General features: G+C 49.3%; 3 protein-coding genes across 4 annotated transcripts; 2 read left to right on the forward strand and 1 right to left on the reverse strand.

The window, feature by feature from the left end:
• Nucleotides 1-21: 21 nt before the first annotated feature.
• KIAA1191 (KIAA1191 ortholog) lies at nucleotides 22-7246 on the forward strand. The gene is made up of 7 exons (XM_015876116.2): nucleotides 22-147; nucleotides 222-418; nucleotides 1315-1441; nucleotides 2972-3096; nucleotides 4592-4698; nucleotides 4983-5122; nucleotides 5479-7246. Exons 1-7 carry the CDS (start codon nucleotides 120-122, stop codon nucleotides 5685-5687), a joined length of 933 nt encoding a protein of 310 aa, XP_015731602.1. The 5' UTR covers nucleotides 22-119; the 3' UTR covers nucleotides 5688-7246.
• A 1739-nt stretch (nucleotides 7247-8985) lies between these two features.
• SIMC1 (SUMO interacting motifs containing 1) lies at nucleotides 8986-14190 on the reverse strand. 2 transcript variants are annotated; one of them, XM_015876105.2, is made up of 10 exons: nucleotides 14030-14188; nucleotides 13157-13879; nucleotides 12743-12963; nucleotides 12519-12588; nucleotides 11939-12084; nucleotides 11411-11584; nucleotides 10761-10889; nucleotides 10283-10439; nucleotides 10119-10203; nucleotides 8986-9412 (listed from the first exon to the last, which is right to left on the reverse strand). In XM_015876105.2, exons 1-10 carry the CDS (start codon nucleotides 14039-14041, stop codon nucleotides 9192-9194), a joined length of 1938 nt encoding a protein of 645 aa, XP_015731591.1. In that variant the 5' UTR covers nucleotides 14042-14188; the 3' UTR covers nucleotides 8986-9191. The 2 variants fall into 2 exon arrangements, with proteins under 2 accessions (XP_015731591.1, XP_015731592.1); XM_015876106.2 differs by lacking the exon at nucleotides 11411-11584 and having other exon boundaries at nucleotides 14030-14190.
• A 58-nt stretch (nucleotides 14191-14248) lies between these two features.
• On the forward strand, nucleotides 14249-17440 carry THOC3 (THO complex 3). The gene is made up of 6 exons (XM_015876117.2): nucleotides 14249-14536; nucleotides 14777-14933; nucleotides 15558-15762; nucleotides 16030-16191; nucleotides 16281-16381; nucleotides 16706-17440. Exons 1-6 carry the CDS (start codon nucleotides 14354-14356, stop codon nucleotides 16867-16869), a joined length of 972 nt encoding a protein of 323 aa, XP_015731603.1. The 5' UTR covers nucleotides 14249-14353; the 3' UTR covers nucleotides 16870-17440.
• Nucleotides 17441-18248: the final 808 nt, after the last annotated feature.

The following is an 18248-nucleotide window of genomic DNA, read 5'->3' on the forward strand; positions in this document are numbered from 1 at the left end:
GGACTACATCTCCCGGCGTGCTCAGCCGGAATCTCGCGAGACCCAGCGCCTATAAAAGCTCTCCGCGGAGGGGTCGGGCCCACTCGCGTCTCATCGCCGGGCCGGGCCGCGTCGCCGCCATGAGCGCCCGGCAGCCGGACACCCCCGGTAAGGCCTCCCCGCCCCCGCGCCGTGTGTCGGCCCGGCTCGGGCCTGGCGCTGAGCGGCCTCTCTGTTCTTAGCGCTGGAGCAGCGCGTTGGGGCCGGGGCCGTGTCCGGCAGGATGTCGTTGCCGCTCGGGGTGCCTCGCAGGGCCTTCAGCTACGACGACGCCCTGGAGGACACGGCGCCCATGACTCCGCCGCCCGCTGACCTGTGCGCCAACGTGCTGTGGAAGGAGCCCGTCAAACCTGAGCGCAAGTACCAGGAGCTCGCCAAGGTTTGTAAGCGGGATCGCTCCTTATCGGCACGGCTGGGCTGGGGCTCCGTGCTACGGCTGAACTGTTGTGTGTGTGTTCCGAGGGGCCTTGTCGCTTTTTGTGGGCACAACACTTGTCAGGCTCTAGTTAAATGTAATTAAAGCAAAGCAAGTGTCTCAGGGGATGCTTCCAGTGCAGGACTAGCTCTTATAGAACATCTCTTTAGAACATCTTGAACACAGTTTGGACAGAAGTAAAATAACCTTGTATTCCCTTGAGCTTAACCTTTACGCTTGGTTTTACAGCCTTTCTTGTGGAAGTAGCCCAGAAACTGTGGTTTGGCACAAGGAGCAAATGCTGCGGTCAGGGAACAGTGACCCCTGTGTGAGCAGGAGGCAGTTTGTGCCAGCGGCTCCTTGTTTCCTGGCATCTTTGTTGCTGGGATCTGAGTGTCAGCAGGGCAGCAATGAGCACTGGGTGCTTCCAATAAGAAACTGAAAACATAAGAAATGAGGAGAAAACAAATGCTAACCATCAGACGGCAGCATATGTGACTGCTGTATACATGCAGGTGCTTCTTTGCTGGCTGCTCTGCTCTCACCCAGCTGACCTTGCAGTCCAATTTGCGGTTATGTAGATAGAAATAGATCCATTGAACTGCTCTGTACTAAATGTAGCAGTTGCTGGCTCTGAGCTCAGTGTGTTCTAAGATGTTGGGTGACAGTCACTTGTTGCTAAGAATGATATTCAGGCTTTAAGCTTTCCTGGGCTATGGGTAGAACAGCACGTGGGCTTTTTCTGTAGGACAAAGGCTAGCAGTTCTCCCTGGTGTTTCATTTAAGCACTTAGAGATGCATCATGACAAAGAGTTGTGGTAGTTCCTGGTCTAAGTCTATGCCCTGTTTCTTCTGCACAGATTGAAGAAGGGGATGCTAACATGAACGCGCCTGTCATCACTCCTTCATCTTCCACTGAAAGCGTGAATAAGGTACCTGTGGTGAAGGCCAAGGCCACTCACATCATCATGAACTCTCTCATTACAAGTAAGAGCTCGCTGTTCTGTAGCGGTGACTAATTGGGTGTGGGCACATGAATGGTCCATCAGTGCATTGAGGTAACTGCCAGAGCTCCTGGTTGGGTTATGGATTCCTATTGCCTCTGATCTGAAAGTGCACCAGGTTTGTGGAGGACACTCTATGAGGAAGCAAGGAATTAAAGAATAGACCCATGTTTACAGCCTCTGTTTTTCCAGGTGCTTTAAGCTGGGTGATGAGGGGGAGTGTGGGAACATTCAGTGCTGATAGGGCACTGCAGACCACACCACATTATGCTGCAGCCTGGTGTTGCTGCTACTGTATGTTTGCTTATTAACTTGCTGTTTCTAACTGATAAGTAGAGCTCTGCAACTAACTGAAGTACTGTGGATGGTTGATGTGCTGAGCTAATGGGGCGCTCGGTGGCATTTCTGATAGTAGCAGCAGGTGTCCTGCTAACAGTAATGCTTTAGAAAACAAGCCTCATAAATCATGAAGATTTAAAGCCTAATTGGGTCAGTTGTGTTTATGGAGAGAACATTCTCATTTGCAGCAAGGGAAATTAATCACATATTACCCTGTGCCTGCTGCCTCTTAACATCTGGGATTCATTTTTTTCCCTATTATCAGTGCTTCAAAAGACTTCTAGACATGCTTAGATCAGCATTTTGAAATAGGCTTAAGCTTGTATTGTTTCTGTCTTGGCTCAAATTAGCAAATAATGTCCAGGAATAGGGGCTTACTGTTGGAAAGCAGCTTTTGTTCTAGACCAATGGCACAGGGCTAACCTGGATAAAAGCATAATAGCCTAAAAATGTTCCTGTGCAGTAAGAAGTCAGGTACTGCAAGCTGCTAATGAACTGTAAATAACTGTAAATAGAGGCAAATAGCCTCTAGATTTCTCATGTACTGTCTCACTGTCCCTGCAAGTAACTTTAACATGGAACTCTGTTCTTTTAAAGACTTTAAGCTTTTTCCAGCAACTTTGTTTTTAGGTCTCCTAGTGAGTAAATTTCCAGTGCTGGCAGCAAAGAGTGCTCATTTTCTAAGTGCTGAGGCTATGTCAGCCTGCTGGCTGCTGACTGTGCTTGGCTAAAGTAGCTTGTTTCACCTCATCCAGAATTGCTGTGGGAATCTTTACCACCTGTTCTACGTGTGTGTGGCAGATCAATGTGGGCAGGATTTCAGAGGATGAGGGGGCACTTGAAATATTCATCTTACTGGGGTCTCCTAGATTTAGGAAGTTGTAATTAGCACTGATGCAGCTTGTTGGACGAGGTGAGTTTAATTACTGATGATGCATTTTGTAATACTTCCTCTGATTTGGACAAATCGCTGCTTCTCTGAGTCACTGAGCCTTATGACTCAGGATAGTTTTCCAGTATATTCTGTAGCTTCATCTTGCTGCCTCTGTCAACTTGTTACAGTATATAGATATGAATGATGAAATGTCTGTCTCTTGGTCACTTCAGTTGTCTTTGTTTGCTAGAGCTGTCTGTGGGGTTCTTCACTGTGAACGTGTGCTCTTGTTGATTCCAGAGCAGACTCAGGAGAGCATCCAGCGCTTTGAGCAGCAGGCCGGGTTGAGAGATGCTGGCTACACTCCCCACAAAGGCCTCACTACAGAGGAGACCAAGTACCACCGTGTGGCTGAGGCGGTCCACGTAAGACTTCTTTTGCTTTGGCTTTTTATGTAGGCTGTGTACTGGCTTTTCTTCCATGAACATATAACTTAGAGCATAGCTGTTCAAGTGTGAGGCACTCCCAGATCTTACAGTGCGGAACACCACTAATGAGAGGGTAGGGTGAAGGAGGTGACATTATTTTAGTGACATCTAAAATAAACGTGCTTGTTTTGAGCATTTTAAAGGTCCTACTCATAGCTTCCAGGTTGAAGTTTGATAGTCTAAACTACCTCCATCTCTTCCTCTGCTACTTTCCTTCAGTGTTTAAGTTATAAAGTACAGAAGTACTTCATATGTTTGTAGTGGGCTAAGCAGTGAATGATCTGAACTTAAGGTTCTGTTCACTGGTGCCTGAGTGTTGCCAGGCCTCATTTGACTCTTATAATGAATCCAGGAGTTCCTGGTGTGTGAACTGTGATGTTGGAGTTCTGCGCTTTTGCAGTACAAATGAAGTCAAATTTTCAACCTGAACACGTTCAAAATAAGCTGTTCTATTTAGGTTGCCTATTCCTTGAAACAAGCCAGACGTAGAGCACTTGTAAACCTTGCATTTCTGGTGTGGAAATTGGGAAATGAAATTGAATTTGCTTCTAACTGGAAATAAGATGAAGGTGTTGGATTAATGTGTTTCTGGAGAGCTCGGTTACCCACAGCAGTCGTGCAGTTGCAGTTCAGCAGTGAACCGTCCAAGTGTTCTCCTGCAAGGTCAAAGTTTCAATAACAGCGTTAGTGAATTGTGTTAGCATGGCCTGGATGGCTGCAGGAAATGTTCAGAGAAGGTGCCTGTGTCGTCAGTGTTTGAATTGTAACTGCCCTTCAAGTGACTTCTCTGAAGTTCAGTTTGTACCATCTGAATGAGTCGTAATAGCCTGGCTCATGCGCACCCATTTCATGATCTTCTTTTTTTTTCCTGAATGTGCTTTTTAAACACAGCTCAACTTTGTGTTCTAAGAGCAGTGCTTTCATCTTTTTCTCATGGGGCACTTCTCAGGGTCTAATTCTCCTAGGCTCCTGTACAGGGGTTGGTCTGCCCTTCATTACAGAGCTTATGGGACTCAAAGCTTTTGCTCTAGACAGGTGGCTGCTGTGACACTGAGACTTGTCACCCTGCAGCCAGCAGCTCAGTGCCTGGTAAGTTAACTCTGCTGCAATGCAAGCACCTTCCTGTGAATGCTGGGATTGAAGCAATGTGCTGCTGCTGCTAAGACTCTGAACTGCAGAATGAGTTATGTTATCTTACTGCAGCTTGGAGTATGTCTTGAGCATAGTGGACTTCTGGAATGCTTGTATGTAACCTGGGAGGAAGCTTAATGGGTATATGCAAGTACTGTAATATTGTGTGTAGCTTGAGGTGAGATATCACAGATGAGATTTAAGTGTTATAATTGCTCAGTTTTGACTGTAAAACTACCTTTGTTCCTTTTGCCTGGTACTTAAGATCTGTTGCTTGTGTATCTCTTGTCTTTCTTAACAGAAACTAAAAATGCAGAGTGGAGAAATGACGAAGGATGACAAACAGGCATCATCTGCTCAGTCCACTCCAAGCAGCACCCCCCACTCCTCTCCCAGGCATAAAAGCAGGTACGCTGTTTCTGGCAGATCACTTCCTCTGCTTTCCTGCAGGCTATTGAGGTGGGAGTGAGGGACCATCTAGGAGGTGAAATTCATGGGATTGCTGTGTATTCATATTATCACGGAATGCACTGAAAACTCATGGAACTTGAACATGCCTGTCTTTATCCTGATTGGTAACAGATCTGTTTAACTTGCTCCTGGTAACTACATGTATATTTCCTGGTGTGCTGAGACCACCTGAAGTATTTATTCTATTTATATATATCAGTGATTATTTTTTTCCCCTCTAGGGGTTGGTTTAGTCAGGGATCCTCTGCTTCTATTACTGCCCCAGACTTTGTTGCTGTGGAAGCTGGTGGGGACAGGTTGCCGTCTGAAAGGTGGAGTTTTTTTGGACCCAAAGCCATCCAGAAATCCACCACTGATCCAGGTATGTCCTCTGAAGTCTACCCTGCAAGAGCCAGGGGAGAACTGTTAAAGAGCAAAACTGCAACTATTTCTGTTCACCTTGGGAATGGTGTGCTGTTCAAATCAGGACCTGTGCCAAGAGCAGAGTGTGAAGGTGGCAGCTTTTTTGCTCTTCAGCTTTCTTGGCTGCCTGGTGAAACCAGGACTGGAAGTGTTGTTCCTTGATGTAGAGTAGGTTTTAGATGACATGAGGCTCTTTGGCACTGCATAAGACTTCCAGCAGATCTGGCTGTCAGTGGTACAGTGCTCTGTACTGATGGGAGTAGAAAAATGACTTAGCTAGTTTTCTGGTTCTTAATTGTGATTTGTTTTCATCAGGAGGCTTTACCATCCAATCTTATAAGGGTGCTCAGAAGCCATCCCCAATGGAGCTGATGCGTGCTCAGGCTACTAGAATGACAGAGGATCCGGTCACCTTCAAGCCACCCAAAATGGACATTCCAGTCACAGAAGGGAGGAAACAGTCTTCACATTCCCATAATATCAAACCTCGGGATCTGAATGTGCTCACTCCAACTGGATTCTAGGAAGAGTGGTGTCGTTAGTAGGCTACAGGGTATCTTAGGCTCTGCTTTCCTGACCCATTGTGCTGCAGTAAAACAGGAATATCTCCTTTCCAGCTTTCCATCTCAGAAAAGGAAACAACTGTGACTGTCCTAAATTCAGACCTCAATTGGTCATGGAAACACTCTTGCACTTATACTAAACCAATCTAAACCATCCTCTCTGCTGTACTGCACTAGTCCTGTGTGCTCCCCAGTGCACTGTGCTGCAGTAAAACCTTGAACTGCGTTTTGTGGGAGAGGACTGCATGTAGTGTGCAATAGGCTGGCTTGTCTACCTGTAGTCTGTCTTGTCTCATGCTCAGTGCTGAAGTTCTGTCAAGAGGACGATGGTTCTGTCTGATGTTTACAGAACACCAGCAGAAAATGGTGAAAACAAGCAGGGACTGAAAACTGGATCATTAACTGCCAGGAGAAAAGCTACTCTGACAACATGATAAATTGGCTCTAAATGTGCAGCTCACTTCAGTTGTCACCTTGTAGTTCAGTTAGTACTTGTTCCTGGTTTAATTTCAGAGGAGTGGAGCACTGTCTGTTCTAAGATGCTCTTATTAGGAAGGCAGGGAGGAGAATCTAATGGAACTTGACAGTAATAATGAAGAATTGTTTATCTTCCAAGTCTTCACATTCCTCCAAAAATGGGGGAAATGACCAGAGCTGGTGTGGCTTGAACCATGTGATCTTTTCTGTGTGCAAAACAGCACTGCCCTGGCTTGTCCTAGACAACAGACTTACAGTAGTTGTGGCACTCTGGCTTGATTGTTTTGGTTTTTTCCTAGCATCCTGTGTGAACCGTGTGTAGAAGTGTTTTAGGCATCAGTGGCACTTCTCAAATACAGCTGTTTCTTTTTGTTTTGTTTCACGAGCATTAAATTGATTTTGCAGAGCTGGCAGAAGGTGAAGATCGAGACTAACCATTCCTTCATCCTCTAGTACAGTGATACGTTGTTTTTTGGCCTAGTCAAACCCAGTTACTGCAGACAGTTAACGCTTTCATGAATAATGGAAGGACCTCTTAGCTACCAGCCAGTCCCCTGTGCACTGTAGGCAGCATTGCTGTGATTGTTACCTGTCCTGTGGCAACCAAACATCCTCTTTCTTGACATCATGATTGTTGCAGAGTACCCTCAGCCAGAAGTACTTTCTGTAGTTGTAAGAGTCGCACCTTCATTTGAAGCTTTTCTGTTACAAGGACTCTCAGAATTGACTTAAGGTAACAGTTGTGCTCTGGAGCTTTTGCCTGCTCCAGCCATCCGTCCATGAGGGTGAGGCAGGATTGGCTCACATTGCTACCTGCTGTACCCTCTGAATAAGTGCATTTTGTTGCTCTGCTTCATTATAAGCTTCAACAACACTGCCAGGTATTGAAAATCTCCCACTCAACTGAGCAGTTATTGTCACCAGTCATTTGCACCTTGGGAATTGATCTCTTATTTGATATTAATTTATTGTCTGTGTCATGTCTTTAATTGTATGATTTTTGTTTTTGTTTGTTACAAGAAAATAAAATCCTTGTGAATTGAGGTCTTTGTTTATTAGCATTGGTAATGTGCGTATAGAAGAAATCTGAGGCTGTCAGTATCTACCAGTCTGCTACTGGTTTACAAATGGGTCAAGGCTCAGCCCTATAAGGCTGTAGTAACATGCACTGTGGTAAAATACTTGCTGTGTACATCTCCTTTTTGACTGGGGGATTAGATTTAAGACCAGATTCAGTTCTGCTTTTGACTTTTAATGCTGTTTTGTCAGCAAAAATCTTAGTATTTTCTTGAGCTATTCAGGTGATTGTGTTGTTTGTGCTGGTGCTGTGGAGGTGGGCACAGATGTAGGAACCAGGCTGATACATGCCTAGAGTTACCCAGCTCTTGGTTGTGTCTGTTTGCTTTGACTTTGTTTGGTTTGGGTGCTGCTGTGGCACTTACTGCATACATCTCTTCTGAACTGGAGGTGACTGGGCTGAATACTGATGTAATGTCTGTCTTTGAATGTTTGCAGAGCTGAAAATAGTAGAATAGTTCTTTGAACTCCTGGTTACTCTTGTATTGTCTGTTGCTGTAGGTCTTTGTTGTGCAGACGAATCTCGTTTAGTTGCAAAAGCTGTGCTTAAAGGGTGTTCTCTTTGTGTGATATTCTTCATGTATCTTGCTTGAATTTTTGTCCTGGTATCTCAGCAGCATATCAGAAAGAACTATCCCTAACTGGTCCTTCTGGAAAGCAACTTCTGCCATCAGGCTAGTACAGAAGTCATTTCTAGTAGTATATAAGAACTGGAAAATACATCAAAATTGAATACATCAAGCAGGAGAAACAGCTTCCTGTAGCAAGAAATGCTTGGAGTTTGTACTGCTGGAAATTCTTCTGGCCTGTAACTTCAAACACGACTTCACCTCTCCCTGCATGACATACCTCCGGATTAAAGGGAGATGATGTAGAACAGATCTCCCATTTGCACATCTGCTGTTTGGAGAGAGGCTGACTGAAGAGCCCTGGATCGTGGCTGGCTTTAACTTCTGCTGGATTCCTGGCTGTGTAGCCAGCACCAGATCTACAGTGTATTCAGTGCTCCTGTCAGGACTACTGCATTCCTGGCCATCACCACAGCTCTGTTCTCCTGGACTCTGTTCTCTTAAGGCTCTTAATCCTCTTCTCTGGAGCATGCACTGCAGAATGGCTGAGCTGCCAAGGTTTGCCAAGCACAGGGGCAGATCAAAGGGTGATGGGCAGATATGGAAGTCTTACTCCCATTTGCAGGGAGATCAACATCTGTTACTGATGAACTCGGGACCTTCTGTGTAAGTACCCAACTGCTCTCTGACCTCAGCTGTGACTCATACTTGAGTTGGTGGCATTGGGTACTCATCTTCTTGATAGTACATACTTGACTGCACTGCAGGCACTTCAGTGCATTCTAGAAGTGCAGCCCTTCCAATGGGTGCTGCTTGTCCAGTCCCATCCCTTGCCATGGCTGAGGTACCTTGCTTGAAGTCACATAGATGTGTTTGATTTGGAACAGAAAGGTTCATCCCTTGAGGACTGAGCAGCGTGTCTTAGAGATCTTGGCACTGTGAATCTTCTCTCCGAATTCCACACTGGTGCTTTTCAGAAGTCTATCAGCTTTTCCCATGTACTGAACAGATATGTTGGCATTGTGCTTGCTGTGTGAACTGCTGTCGCTTAATGGCTGCTTTAGTCTGATGCCATTCCGAGGAACAGCAGCAGAGCTTTGTGTCTTTTGGGCAGGACACAAAGATGGAAGAGCCAATAAGTAGAGAAACAATTTATTTTTTTCAGATACACAAAGTGCTTTGTAAAACTGTAGGATGAGACAAGTTGGAAAGGAAATTGAGGCTACAAACCAGTGACTTCTTTGTCTAAACACTCAACAGGACAGATGACATGGGAATCTGCAGCATGAGCCAGGTCTTTACATTCATAGCTTTGTGCTTTCTGCCACAATGGTTGGCTTCATCAGGTAGCAGCGACAATGAGAAACATCTTTTTGAGCATGCACACTTTGTCCTTGATCTGCACAGGAAGGGGCTCCTCCAGGATCTGCTGCATTCGGCCGAGGAAGTCCTTTATCTTCAGGTGAATGTCCAGCTGGCTGATGTCATCGTCATCTTGGAGTTTGGGCTTAGCTTTCTTAATGATTAAGTCCACCCGCTCACTGAGTGAGCTCCGTAAGTGCTCTGCAAGAGGAAATGCTGTTGGGGGGGGAGGTAACACAATGGGCTATCTGACCTGTTAAGGGTCAGATTGCAGAATCCCTTAGGCAGCACTGTGCTGAGGTAAAGAACAGCTGGGAACTGCACAGTCTTTCATTGCTATCCTTGATACTTCTGCTTGGCACTGATTCCTCCTCCTCAGTCTGCACACAGAAAGTGCCTGAGAAACCTTGAGGGAGCAGGACTATATAGATCCTTCTTCTAGTGCTAGCACCAGACTGGACTAGTGGAGCCTGGAAGGCGTCAGTGAGCTTAATGCTCAAGATATGTGATCATGGGTTTCTCTGCATTTATCTGAGAGCCTTATTAACCCCGGTAAAGCAGCAGAAGTTGGCAAGAGACTTTAAGGAGTTTGTTGTTAATTTTGACTTGCCCTACGCTGTTCTAAACCAGTGTGTATGCAACTTAGTTATACTCTGCTACCCGGCTTTGCAGTGCTGGGGTTGATGCTGTAGGTTGCAGGCTATTTCTCAGCAGCTAAATGTGTTGTGTGCTCTGCATGATGTGTTATCATTTCTTTGCTCTGAATGCAGAGAACAGTTATTGGCAAGAGTGGAAGCGTGTTATCTTTCTAAGGCTGTGAGCTCACTAGTGATGAGATGAAGAAGTATTCCTTGGGCTCTTCCACTGCATGAGACCATGTTTATTAAGGCCAGATCAGGCTACTTACCTGTTATTACATTTTGGTAACTTAGCAGCAGCAAGCTCAGGTATTGCAGCAGCTCATCCCATTGTTGCCATGTAGCTACTTCACCCTATGACAATAAATGGTATTTGGTTTTAGGAGAGGTTTTCTCAGGAGAGGCCATGCAAGGGAGAAGGATGGCTGGATACCTGGTATTGCAGCAGCACAGAAGAGTGGCCTAGAAAATAGAGGATCTTGGACAGAGACAAGGGCAGGTTTGTGGGCACATCACAACTGTGCTGGAACATCAACTCGAGCAGTTTGCAGCGCAGCAAGTTGCTCTCCATGGTGTTTAAGAGGGCTTCCCTGCAAGACAAAGATTTACTCTGATGGAGACAGCACAGCCTGACAAGGAACAACTACTTCAGTGTGTTCCTTCATCAGCTGTGCTGATGTGGATTACTGCCTTTTAGTCCCACTTTGCAGTTCTGAGGTGAGAGAATCGGTTGTTCTCAGCATCATGCTGGCCTGGTAATACTGATGGGATCTCTCAGTCCTACAGCTGTGTTCGTGCTGGCTGGGTCAAAAGTGAGTCCATCTTTCTATGCTCCATACTACTTAATGCATCCAGAAACAGGGAGTAAGACTATTGTTCAGAAAGGAAATGCTGCTTTGCACATTTCTCACCTTTGGCTCCTTACGGCAATATTCAGTAAAAATGGGAATATTAGATCTGCGATCTTACAGGAGCTGCAGTTGGGAGATCTGTCCACTTCCACTGCAAAGGACAACATCCGCTGGAGGAGGAGCATTGCCCTAGGTAAGAAAAAGAGTTAAAACAAAAACCAAAACCCATTGGTTTGCAGAGAAGATGCACTGAAGATGGCATCTAGTTCAGCCTTCTGCCTTGGAGTGAGAGACATCAAGGAATGCATCAGGTTACATTTGTTTTGCTTCCTACAAAGCCCTGTGGTGTCTCTTAGAATATATTAAATCTGATGCTCTTGGAAGCAGAGCCAATTTCCACATGGACATTAGGGGAGCTCTCAGTGGTTGTACTGAGTGTTGGTAGAGCAGCATGGGGCAGCCTGCACTGTGGGTTGAGAGCTCTGGCCTCATTTAAGAGGAAGGCATTCAGTGAACCAGCTTCCTGCCAGGCAAGAAAGTCTCTTGCTCTTTTAACCTGGTCTTTACCTGCCCTTAGAGGAAAACGCTAAGAAAGTTGACCACAGGTACAACCTGGCTTCCTTGGTAAGATGGAGACAGCAAATGGACTTGCTTTTCTAACTTGGACCCCATATTATCATCAGCAGGGAGCCAGCATTTGTGGGACTTACTTCTGGGCAATGAATGTTGGTGGAGTCAGCTGTGCTTGGTCAGTGCTGGCTGGCTGTGCTGCAGATGAGCTACCTTTGGCTTCTGCTGACAAGCGTGTCATGTCTTGTGTCTGCTCCTGCAGCTGGAAGGAGCTGACTCCTGTCACTACTGCAACCAACCATTCAACCACCTCCCTGGGACAGAAACAGGAGTGTTAGATGGGCCTGGCTTTGCATGTTCTGACCTCTAACTCCACTTGGAGCTTGAAGAAGGACTACGAGGATGAAGGATATGTTATGATTGGACAGTCTTTTCTTTTTTTGTTTTAAAAAGAAAAGTCTGCTTGTGGCTGATAATGCCCTTGCATCATCTGTGGGGTTTTTTTTTATGGTCATAAACATGCTCCTTTTCTTTATAGCTGGCCCCTATGCTTTACTTTTCCAAGCTTGTTTCTTGAAAGGTCTGAGCTGGAGTCTCAACAAACATTCCATAAGCTCCTGCCTCTCTGCAGCTAATGTAAGTATGGGAGAGGAGAACGCATCCCTTACTTGACATTGTTGAAGCATGTGTCACAGGAAAGCACTTTCTTGGTTATTGACTTCTGCAGCAGGTGCAGTCTCAGGTTTTGCTGGAAGTCATCCTCCAAGGTCTGCACCACGTATTGCAGGAAGAGGAGTCGTCCAGGGAGCTTCTCCTGAGGGCACACAGAGATGGTGTGAGTCTGATGGAGCTGCAGGGTGAAGAGCAGTAGGAAATGTGGCTTTTTGGGAATGAGGTGATGTATGTGACTGAGGAATAGTGCAGCTGTTCTCTAGGAGGGGTTGCATGGTTTCAACGATGCCCCAAAGCCTTGGCTGGGGCTGTTCGACTTGGGCTTCTGGCATATTGCTCCAGTTCAAAATGATTTTGTCTGCTGCTGTGGTTTCTTCAGATTCATCAACCTGCCTGCAGTTGTGCAGCATGTTAAGGGGTACCATGGATAAAAACACTTGCTACCTTCAGCAGCTGCGATAGAACTGCACACTGGACTGAGCTGTTGTGCAGCAGAGCAAGGCCAGGTGATGCAATGGGGCAAGTACCAGGTACTGGGAGATCCCTGCCTAATGTGACGCATGTAGTGCTGAGTACCTGGCTCTCCATGGTGTGTTTCAGCAACGTCCAGTCCCATCCTACTGTGGTGGTGTTGGCTGGATGGAGCCTGCAAGGACAACACCATCTAATTTGTGCTGAACTGCCACACTGTCTGCCTTGATGTCAAGCATCCCACCCACCCAACCCCCCCCTTCTATAAGGTAACCCTTATACTGGGCACCTAACCAGCCCCAGGGCACGGTGGCAAAGGGAACACGTACATTTGGATCTTCATCAGCAGCGTGTAGGTGTTCTGGAGGATCTCCTCCTGGTGGGTGTGCAACAGGATGTGTCTGATCAGATGGGAGATGATTTCTTTAGGAGGGCAGTGCTGGCTGGAGATGAAGTCACTCAAGAAATGCAAGGTTCCCTCCAGGAAGTTCTCCTCCATGGTGGTGCGTACCATGCTCATCTTACTGCTGGGGATGAGCTCAGGTTTCCGCTGTGTGCAAGGTAAGGCAATGGGTGAAAGCCAGCCCCCCACGGTACAGAGGAACCTAGCAGTGATTTGAGGCCCACCATTAAGAGAATTGCAATAGCCAGAGATCCCAATGGCCTGGCAAAACTTCCCCTGGAAGTTTTTCCCCTGCTCTGAGTGGACCTGGCTGGGCAGTAGCTGCTCTGAACCCATTTACCTGTGGTGTTCCCCTGTCAGATGTTGCACCGTGAAAGAAGAGGTGCTGGACTCCGCTCCTTCTGAAATAGCGCAGTTTGTTCAGCCAGGCCATGCTGTCAGAATTAGTCCTGGCTGAGGTCCCATGTCGGATTGCTCCTTGTGAGACACCTGCTTCCAAAAAAGTCCTTTTGACCTTCCCTGGGCTCTTGGTGACGCTGGCTGGAGCAGGGCTCAGTCTTGGAGGGAGCTCCCTTCGTTGGAAATGAGGGGGACTCTCCTCTATGCTGCGTGTGCTGCCATTACTGTCCAGGATGGGGGGGGGTGGTGAGAACAGCACTTGATCTGGCTGTGTGTTGGTCAGGGAACTCAAGTCAGTGTTATACGTGGTGGTGCTGTAGCTCGGTTCTTGCTTGCAGGAGAAGCTGTGGTGGCTGAAGGCAGGAGAGAAGCTGCTCTTGTTGTCTGTTTTTCCTGCTGTGTCTGTACCAGGCCATGTGGGATAGCCGTGTAAGGGTGCTGCAGGGCTCAGCTCTGTGTTCGTCTCCGTATTTTTCTTTGTGCTGAAGCAAAGCTGGGGATGAGACGTGTGTGTGATGGGGGGAGCACACAGCTGGTCCTGGGCAGTACAATCTGCAGCCGGGGGAGGACTGCAGGTGTCCTCCTTTGTCAGGTCAATGATGGGGATGTAGTTCCATGGCAGTGGCTCTGAGTTTGAGTCCTCCTGGGTGAGATCAATGATCTCCTGTGGGGACAAAAGGGTCAGTCAGTCAGCAATGATAACAGCTGGGTGCCTCGCTCCTCCCCTGCTCAACTGGGGATCCCTTAGAGAAACCCGGAGCCCGGCCATGGGCCCTGCACCCCGCTAACAGCCCCCCCTTGTATCCAGCACTACCTTCACATCCATCGCATCGCAGCACGGCTCTGGAGCTACGACACCACGGAGCCTTTTGTCAAGACCTGCAAAAGAAAACCAATTTCAATCCATGTTTCCTGCCCGCGGCCCTTCCGTCTCCCCTCGTAGGGCGCCGTGCAGCCCCGATGCCCGCTCTGCCCGCCGCGTCCCCTCGTTACCGGGCACCAACTGCCGTGACGGAACAGCGGCCGACGGATGCCCGGCAACCCCCCGCCCTCCGTTCTGCTGGGGGTCGGGGCTTCATAGGGCCGGGCCGGCGGAAGCTGCGTCAGGGCGGCGGGGCGGGCGGCGCGTTGGGGCGGGATGGCGCTGTCTCCGTACGTGCAGGCCATGCAGGAGCTGTTCCGAGCCAACACGCGCAGCCGCGAGTTCCCGGCTCACGGAGCCAAGGTTCACTCCGTGGCGTGGAGCTGCTGCGGCCGCAGACTCGCGTCGGGATCGTTCGATAAGACAGCCAGCGTGTTCCTGCTGGAGAAGGACCGGCTGGTGAGCGGGGGGAGCGGGCCGGGAGCGGGTGGGACTGAGAGACGGAACGGGAGCGGGGTGCTGGGCAGGGCGGCCACCCTGCAATGCTTCCAACACATGGCTGTGTTGGAAAGACCCTTAAGAGCCCCCCCAGCCCTGCTATGGGTGGCTCACGCCCCCTCAATCGAGCTGCCCTGGGCCCTACGCGTGGCCTTTGGCACCTCCAGGGATGATGGGACTACGGCTCTCCTCCTTTTCCAGGTAAAAGAGAACAACTACCGAGGTCACGGTGACAGCGTGGATCAGCTCTGCTGGCATCCCAGCAACCCCGACCTCTTCGTCACCGCGTCCGGGGACAAAACCATCCGCATCTGGGACGTCCGCACCACTAAGTGCATTGCCACCGTCAACACCAAAGGTGGGGCCCCTGACATTGAGAGGTCTTTGCTGCTTTTGGTTTCCTATCACACTCTGTTAAAGGGTCACGGGAGCTTGTCTGGAATCTATGGGCAAGAGGCTGGTGGCTGGGGAACGTGTGTGTGCAGAGAGATGTGGCAGAAGTCTGAGTTTACATGGATTCATAAAGCAGCCATTCTTATTAATGGGTTGATTAGCCCAGCTACCGCCTCTGGCCTAAGAAATGTGAGTCTTCCAACTGTCAGGGTTGAGAATGGAGTTGTAAGGTGGCATATCTGCAGCACTGCTTGGTCCTTGTTCACACGCGTGTACTGTTGGATGTTCTGCATATCGGGGATCACTGGGTTAAGAGGGTCTTTTGATTTGATCTTGCTTTGTGGTTACTGTGTCTAAAGGGAAGGGATGGCAATGCAGTCATATTGGCTCAAAGCTACAGCTCTCAGTTTAATTTTCAGTGCAGAGTTTCAGTGTTAAATTGCAGACCTGGCAGTTCTTCCCATCTGGGAGTGATTCAGAGTTAGCAGAGCAGACTGTGGCCTCAAATCAGAAACAAAAGCCTCCTGCCACTGTGACTCTTGCAAACTGCTGGGTGGAAATGGGACCTGCTGCTTTTCTGTCCCTCTAGGGGAGAACATCAACATCTGTTGGAGCCCTGACGGGCAGACCATTGCGGTGGGGAACAAGGATGATGTTGTCACCTTCATCGACGCCAAGACGCATCGCTCCAAAGCAGAGGAACAGTTCAAGTTTGAGGTGAACGAGATCTCCTGGAACAACGATAACAACATGTTCTTCCTCACTAATGGGAATGGCTGCATCAACATCCTCAGGTGGGTGCCTGTGGCAGCTGCTGGGCAGGGTACCAGGGTTGGCTGCCCTCGTGCATCGCTGCTTGTGGAGGCAGTTTGCACCACTCTGCTGCTTTGGTGGAACCAGAGTCCCACATCCCAGTGATTCCCAGTCACTGTGATGGCAGCAAACTCACCCTGCAGTGTTTTGTTTCACACCTGGTCCCTGCATGTCTCACACCTGCCCTGCTTGCACAGCAGCCCTGTGCTTCTCTCACTGTTTCCTGCCCTCTCCCTTCATCTCTGCAGCTACCCAGAACTGAAACCCATTCAGTCCATCAATGCCCATCCTTCCAACTGCATCTGCATCAAGTTCGATCCCATGGGGAAGTACTTTGCCACAGGCAGTGCTGATGCTCTGGTCAGCCTCTGGGATGTGGATGAGCTGGTGTGTGTGAGGTGCTTCTCCAGGTAGGTAGTGCTGTGTCGGAGCTATTTGCTCCCCTCTCTGGTGACTCCATGGGGGTTCACTCACTGTCAGCTTTGCTCTAATGCTGCAGGCTTGACTGGCCTGTGCGAACACTGAGCTTTAGCCATGATGGGAAGATGCTGGCATCGGCGTCGGAGGATCACTTCATTGACATTGCAGAGGTGGAGACAGGTAATGGTTTGCTTTTGGGAAACAGAAACAAGGGAAGCTGATGGAGGTGTGCTGGTGTGGCTGGGAGGGCACGGGAAGAAACGGCTTGGCTGTGTGCAGTAGAGCACCGAGAGGGGGAGCCTCTGCCTCATCAGACCGCTGTCGATATGCGTGTCATGTCCATGCCTTGTCACCAGGCGATTAAAAGGCGCTGAAGCAGCGTTTGTTCCTCCTCTGCCCTGCGTGGGAGGGAAGAGGCAGGTGTTTAGCTGCGTTGTGTGCTGCGGGTCAGCCTGCAGTGGAGAGCAGGAGGCTCCAGGCTGATGTGGGCCCTTTTCTGTGCAGGAGAGAAGCTCTGGGAGGTGCAGTGTGAGTCCCCTACCTTCACTGTGGCCTGGCACCCGAAGAGGCCTCTGCTGGCCTTCGCCTGTGACGACAAAGATGGCAAATACGACAGCAGCCGAGAAGCAGGCACTGTTAAGCTCTTCGGGCTCCCCAATGACTCCTAATGGAACTGCAGCAGGGCAGGGAACCAGGGGCCACAACACTTCCCCACGCTCGGGGATGGAAGAGTGCTTAGTTAGCATAGGATGGGGTAAGGATGTGGGTCCTCTCCTTACCTGCTTGTCAGTGCCGTCCCCTTTGTCTCAGCTCCACGTGTGCTGCTCTCAGAAGCATTTGTAAAAAGCAGCTTGTGTGCTGGTGAGGATGGGGGGTGCCATCTCAGGGCTGCCTCATCCCTGGGCATGGAAGATCTGTTCCAAAGGCAAACAGCCAAAGAAAATCATGGAATGTGACTGCTGGAAGGGACCTCCCGAGGTGGGAGCGCTGCTCCAGGGCAGCAGTGTGGAAGCCCCAGCAGCAATGAGCAATGATTGTCCCTTCTGTCCTCCCCCATAGCCCGGTGGTGAGGGCAGCCATGGAGCACAGCCTGCCCCCTTCCCTATGCAGAGCATCACAGGGGCTGCATGGGAGGGTGTGGGATGTGAGCTGGGGTCGTTCCCCCCCCAGCTGTGGGATTTGTGTTTTTTGTATTTGTGGTTGTTTTTATAATTTTGATAAATCCTCTTCCATAACGAAGTGCCTGCAGCTGCTGTGGACACAGGAGGAGATGAGTGGGGAAAGGAACGTGGTGCTAAGTGACTGCTCCCATTACCCCCACGGTGTGGCCGCGGGTGGGCCCCACTGGCAGGGGTCTGTGTTAAGGACTCGTCCCCATCTCGTGTCACCCCACCAGAGGGCGCTGTGCCCCCACACTGGGGACAAGATGATGAGGGATGCTGCACATAGGATGGGAACAGCCACACACAACTGTCCCCATCCCGTAACCCAGCCCTGCCCTCTGCTCCAGCTAACAGCACCCACACCAATGGAGCAGTATTGTGGTGGCAGCAGAAGGCACCTGCCTGACCCACGGCTGCCGGCCTAAGGCTGAGCTGTCCCTGTGCCCCCCATCCCCTCTCCCCCAGCGGAGCAGAGCGGGTCCCTTCCCCGCCGTGCGCTGGGTCACGTTGCAGGCAGTCACTGGCGCAGCCTGCCTGTGATGGAGACCTTGCCTGCACGATCTCTATCATTTCCTAGCCTAATATTTCCTTCTGACAGAGGCTTTTCCAGGTGACTGCACTGCTGATGCCGCCTGGGTAACAGCTGAGCTTTTTGCTGTTAAATGATGGCAAATCAGTCGAAGCTGAGGCTGGCTGCAGGCAGAGCCCTCCCAAGCTGTGCTGCATCAGGATTGCAGTGTGCCAGGGGCCCTGCTTGCCTTGGCTTCTGCTCCTGCTCTTGGGGAAACTGGGATTGAGGTGCCTCCAGCCTCAGCCCCAAAAGGTTGTGCATAGAAAAAGAGCCCTTGTACCCTGTGGGTGACTCCAGTTAGTCATGGGGAAGG

Source organism: Coturnix japonica, chromosome 13 (genome assembly GCF_001577835.2).
Source record: "Coturnix japonica isolate 7356 chromosome 13, Coturnix japonica 2.1, whole genome shotgun sequence".
NCBI classification, from domain to species: Eukaryota; Metazoa; Chordata; class Aves; order Galliformes; family Phasianidae; genus Coturnix; species Coturnix japonica.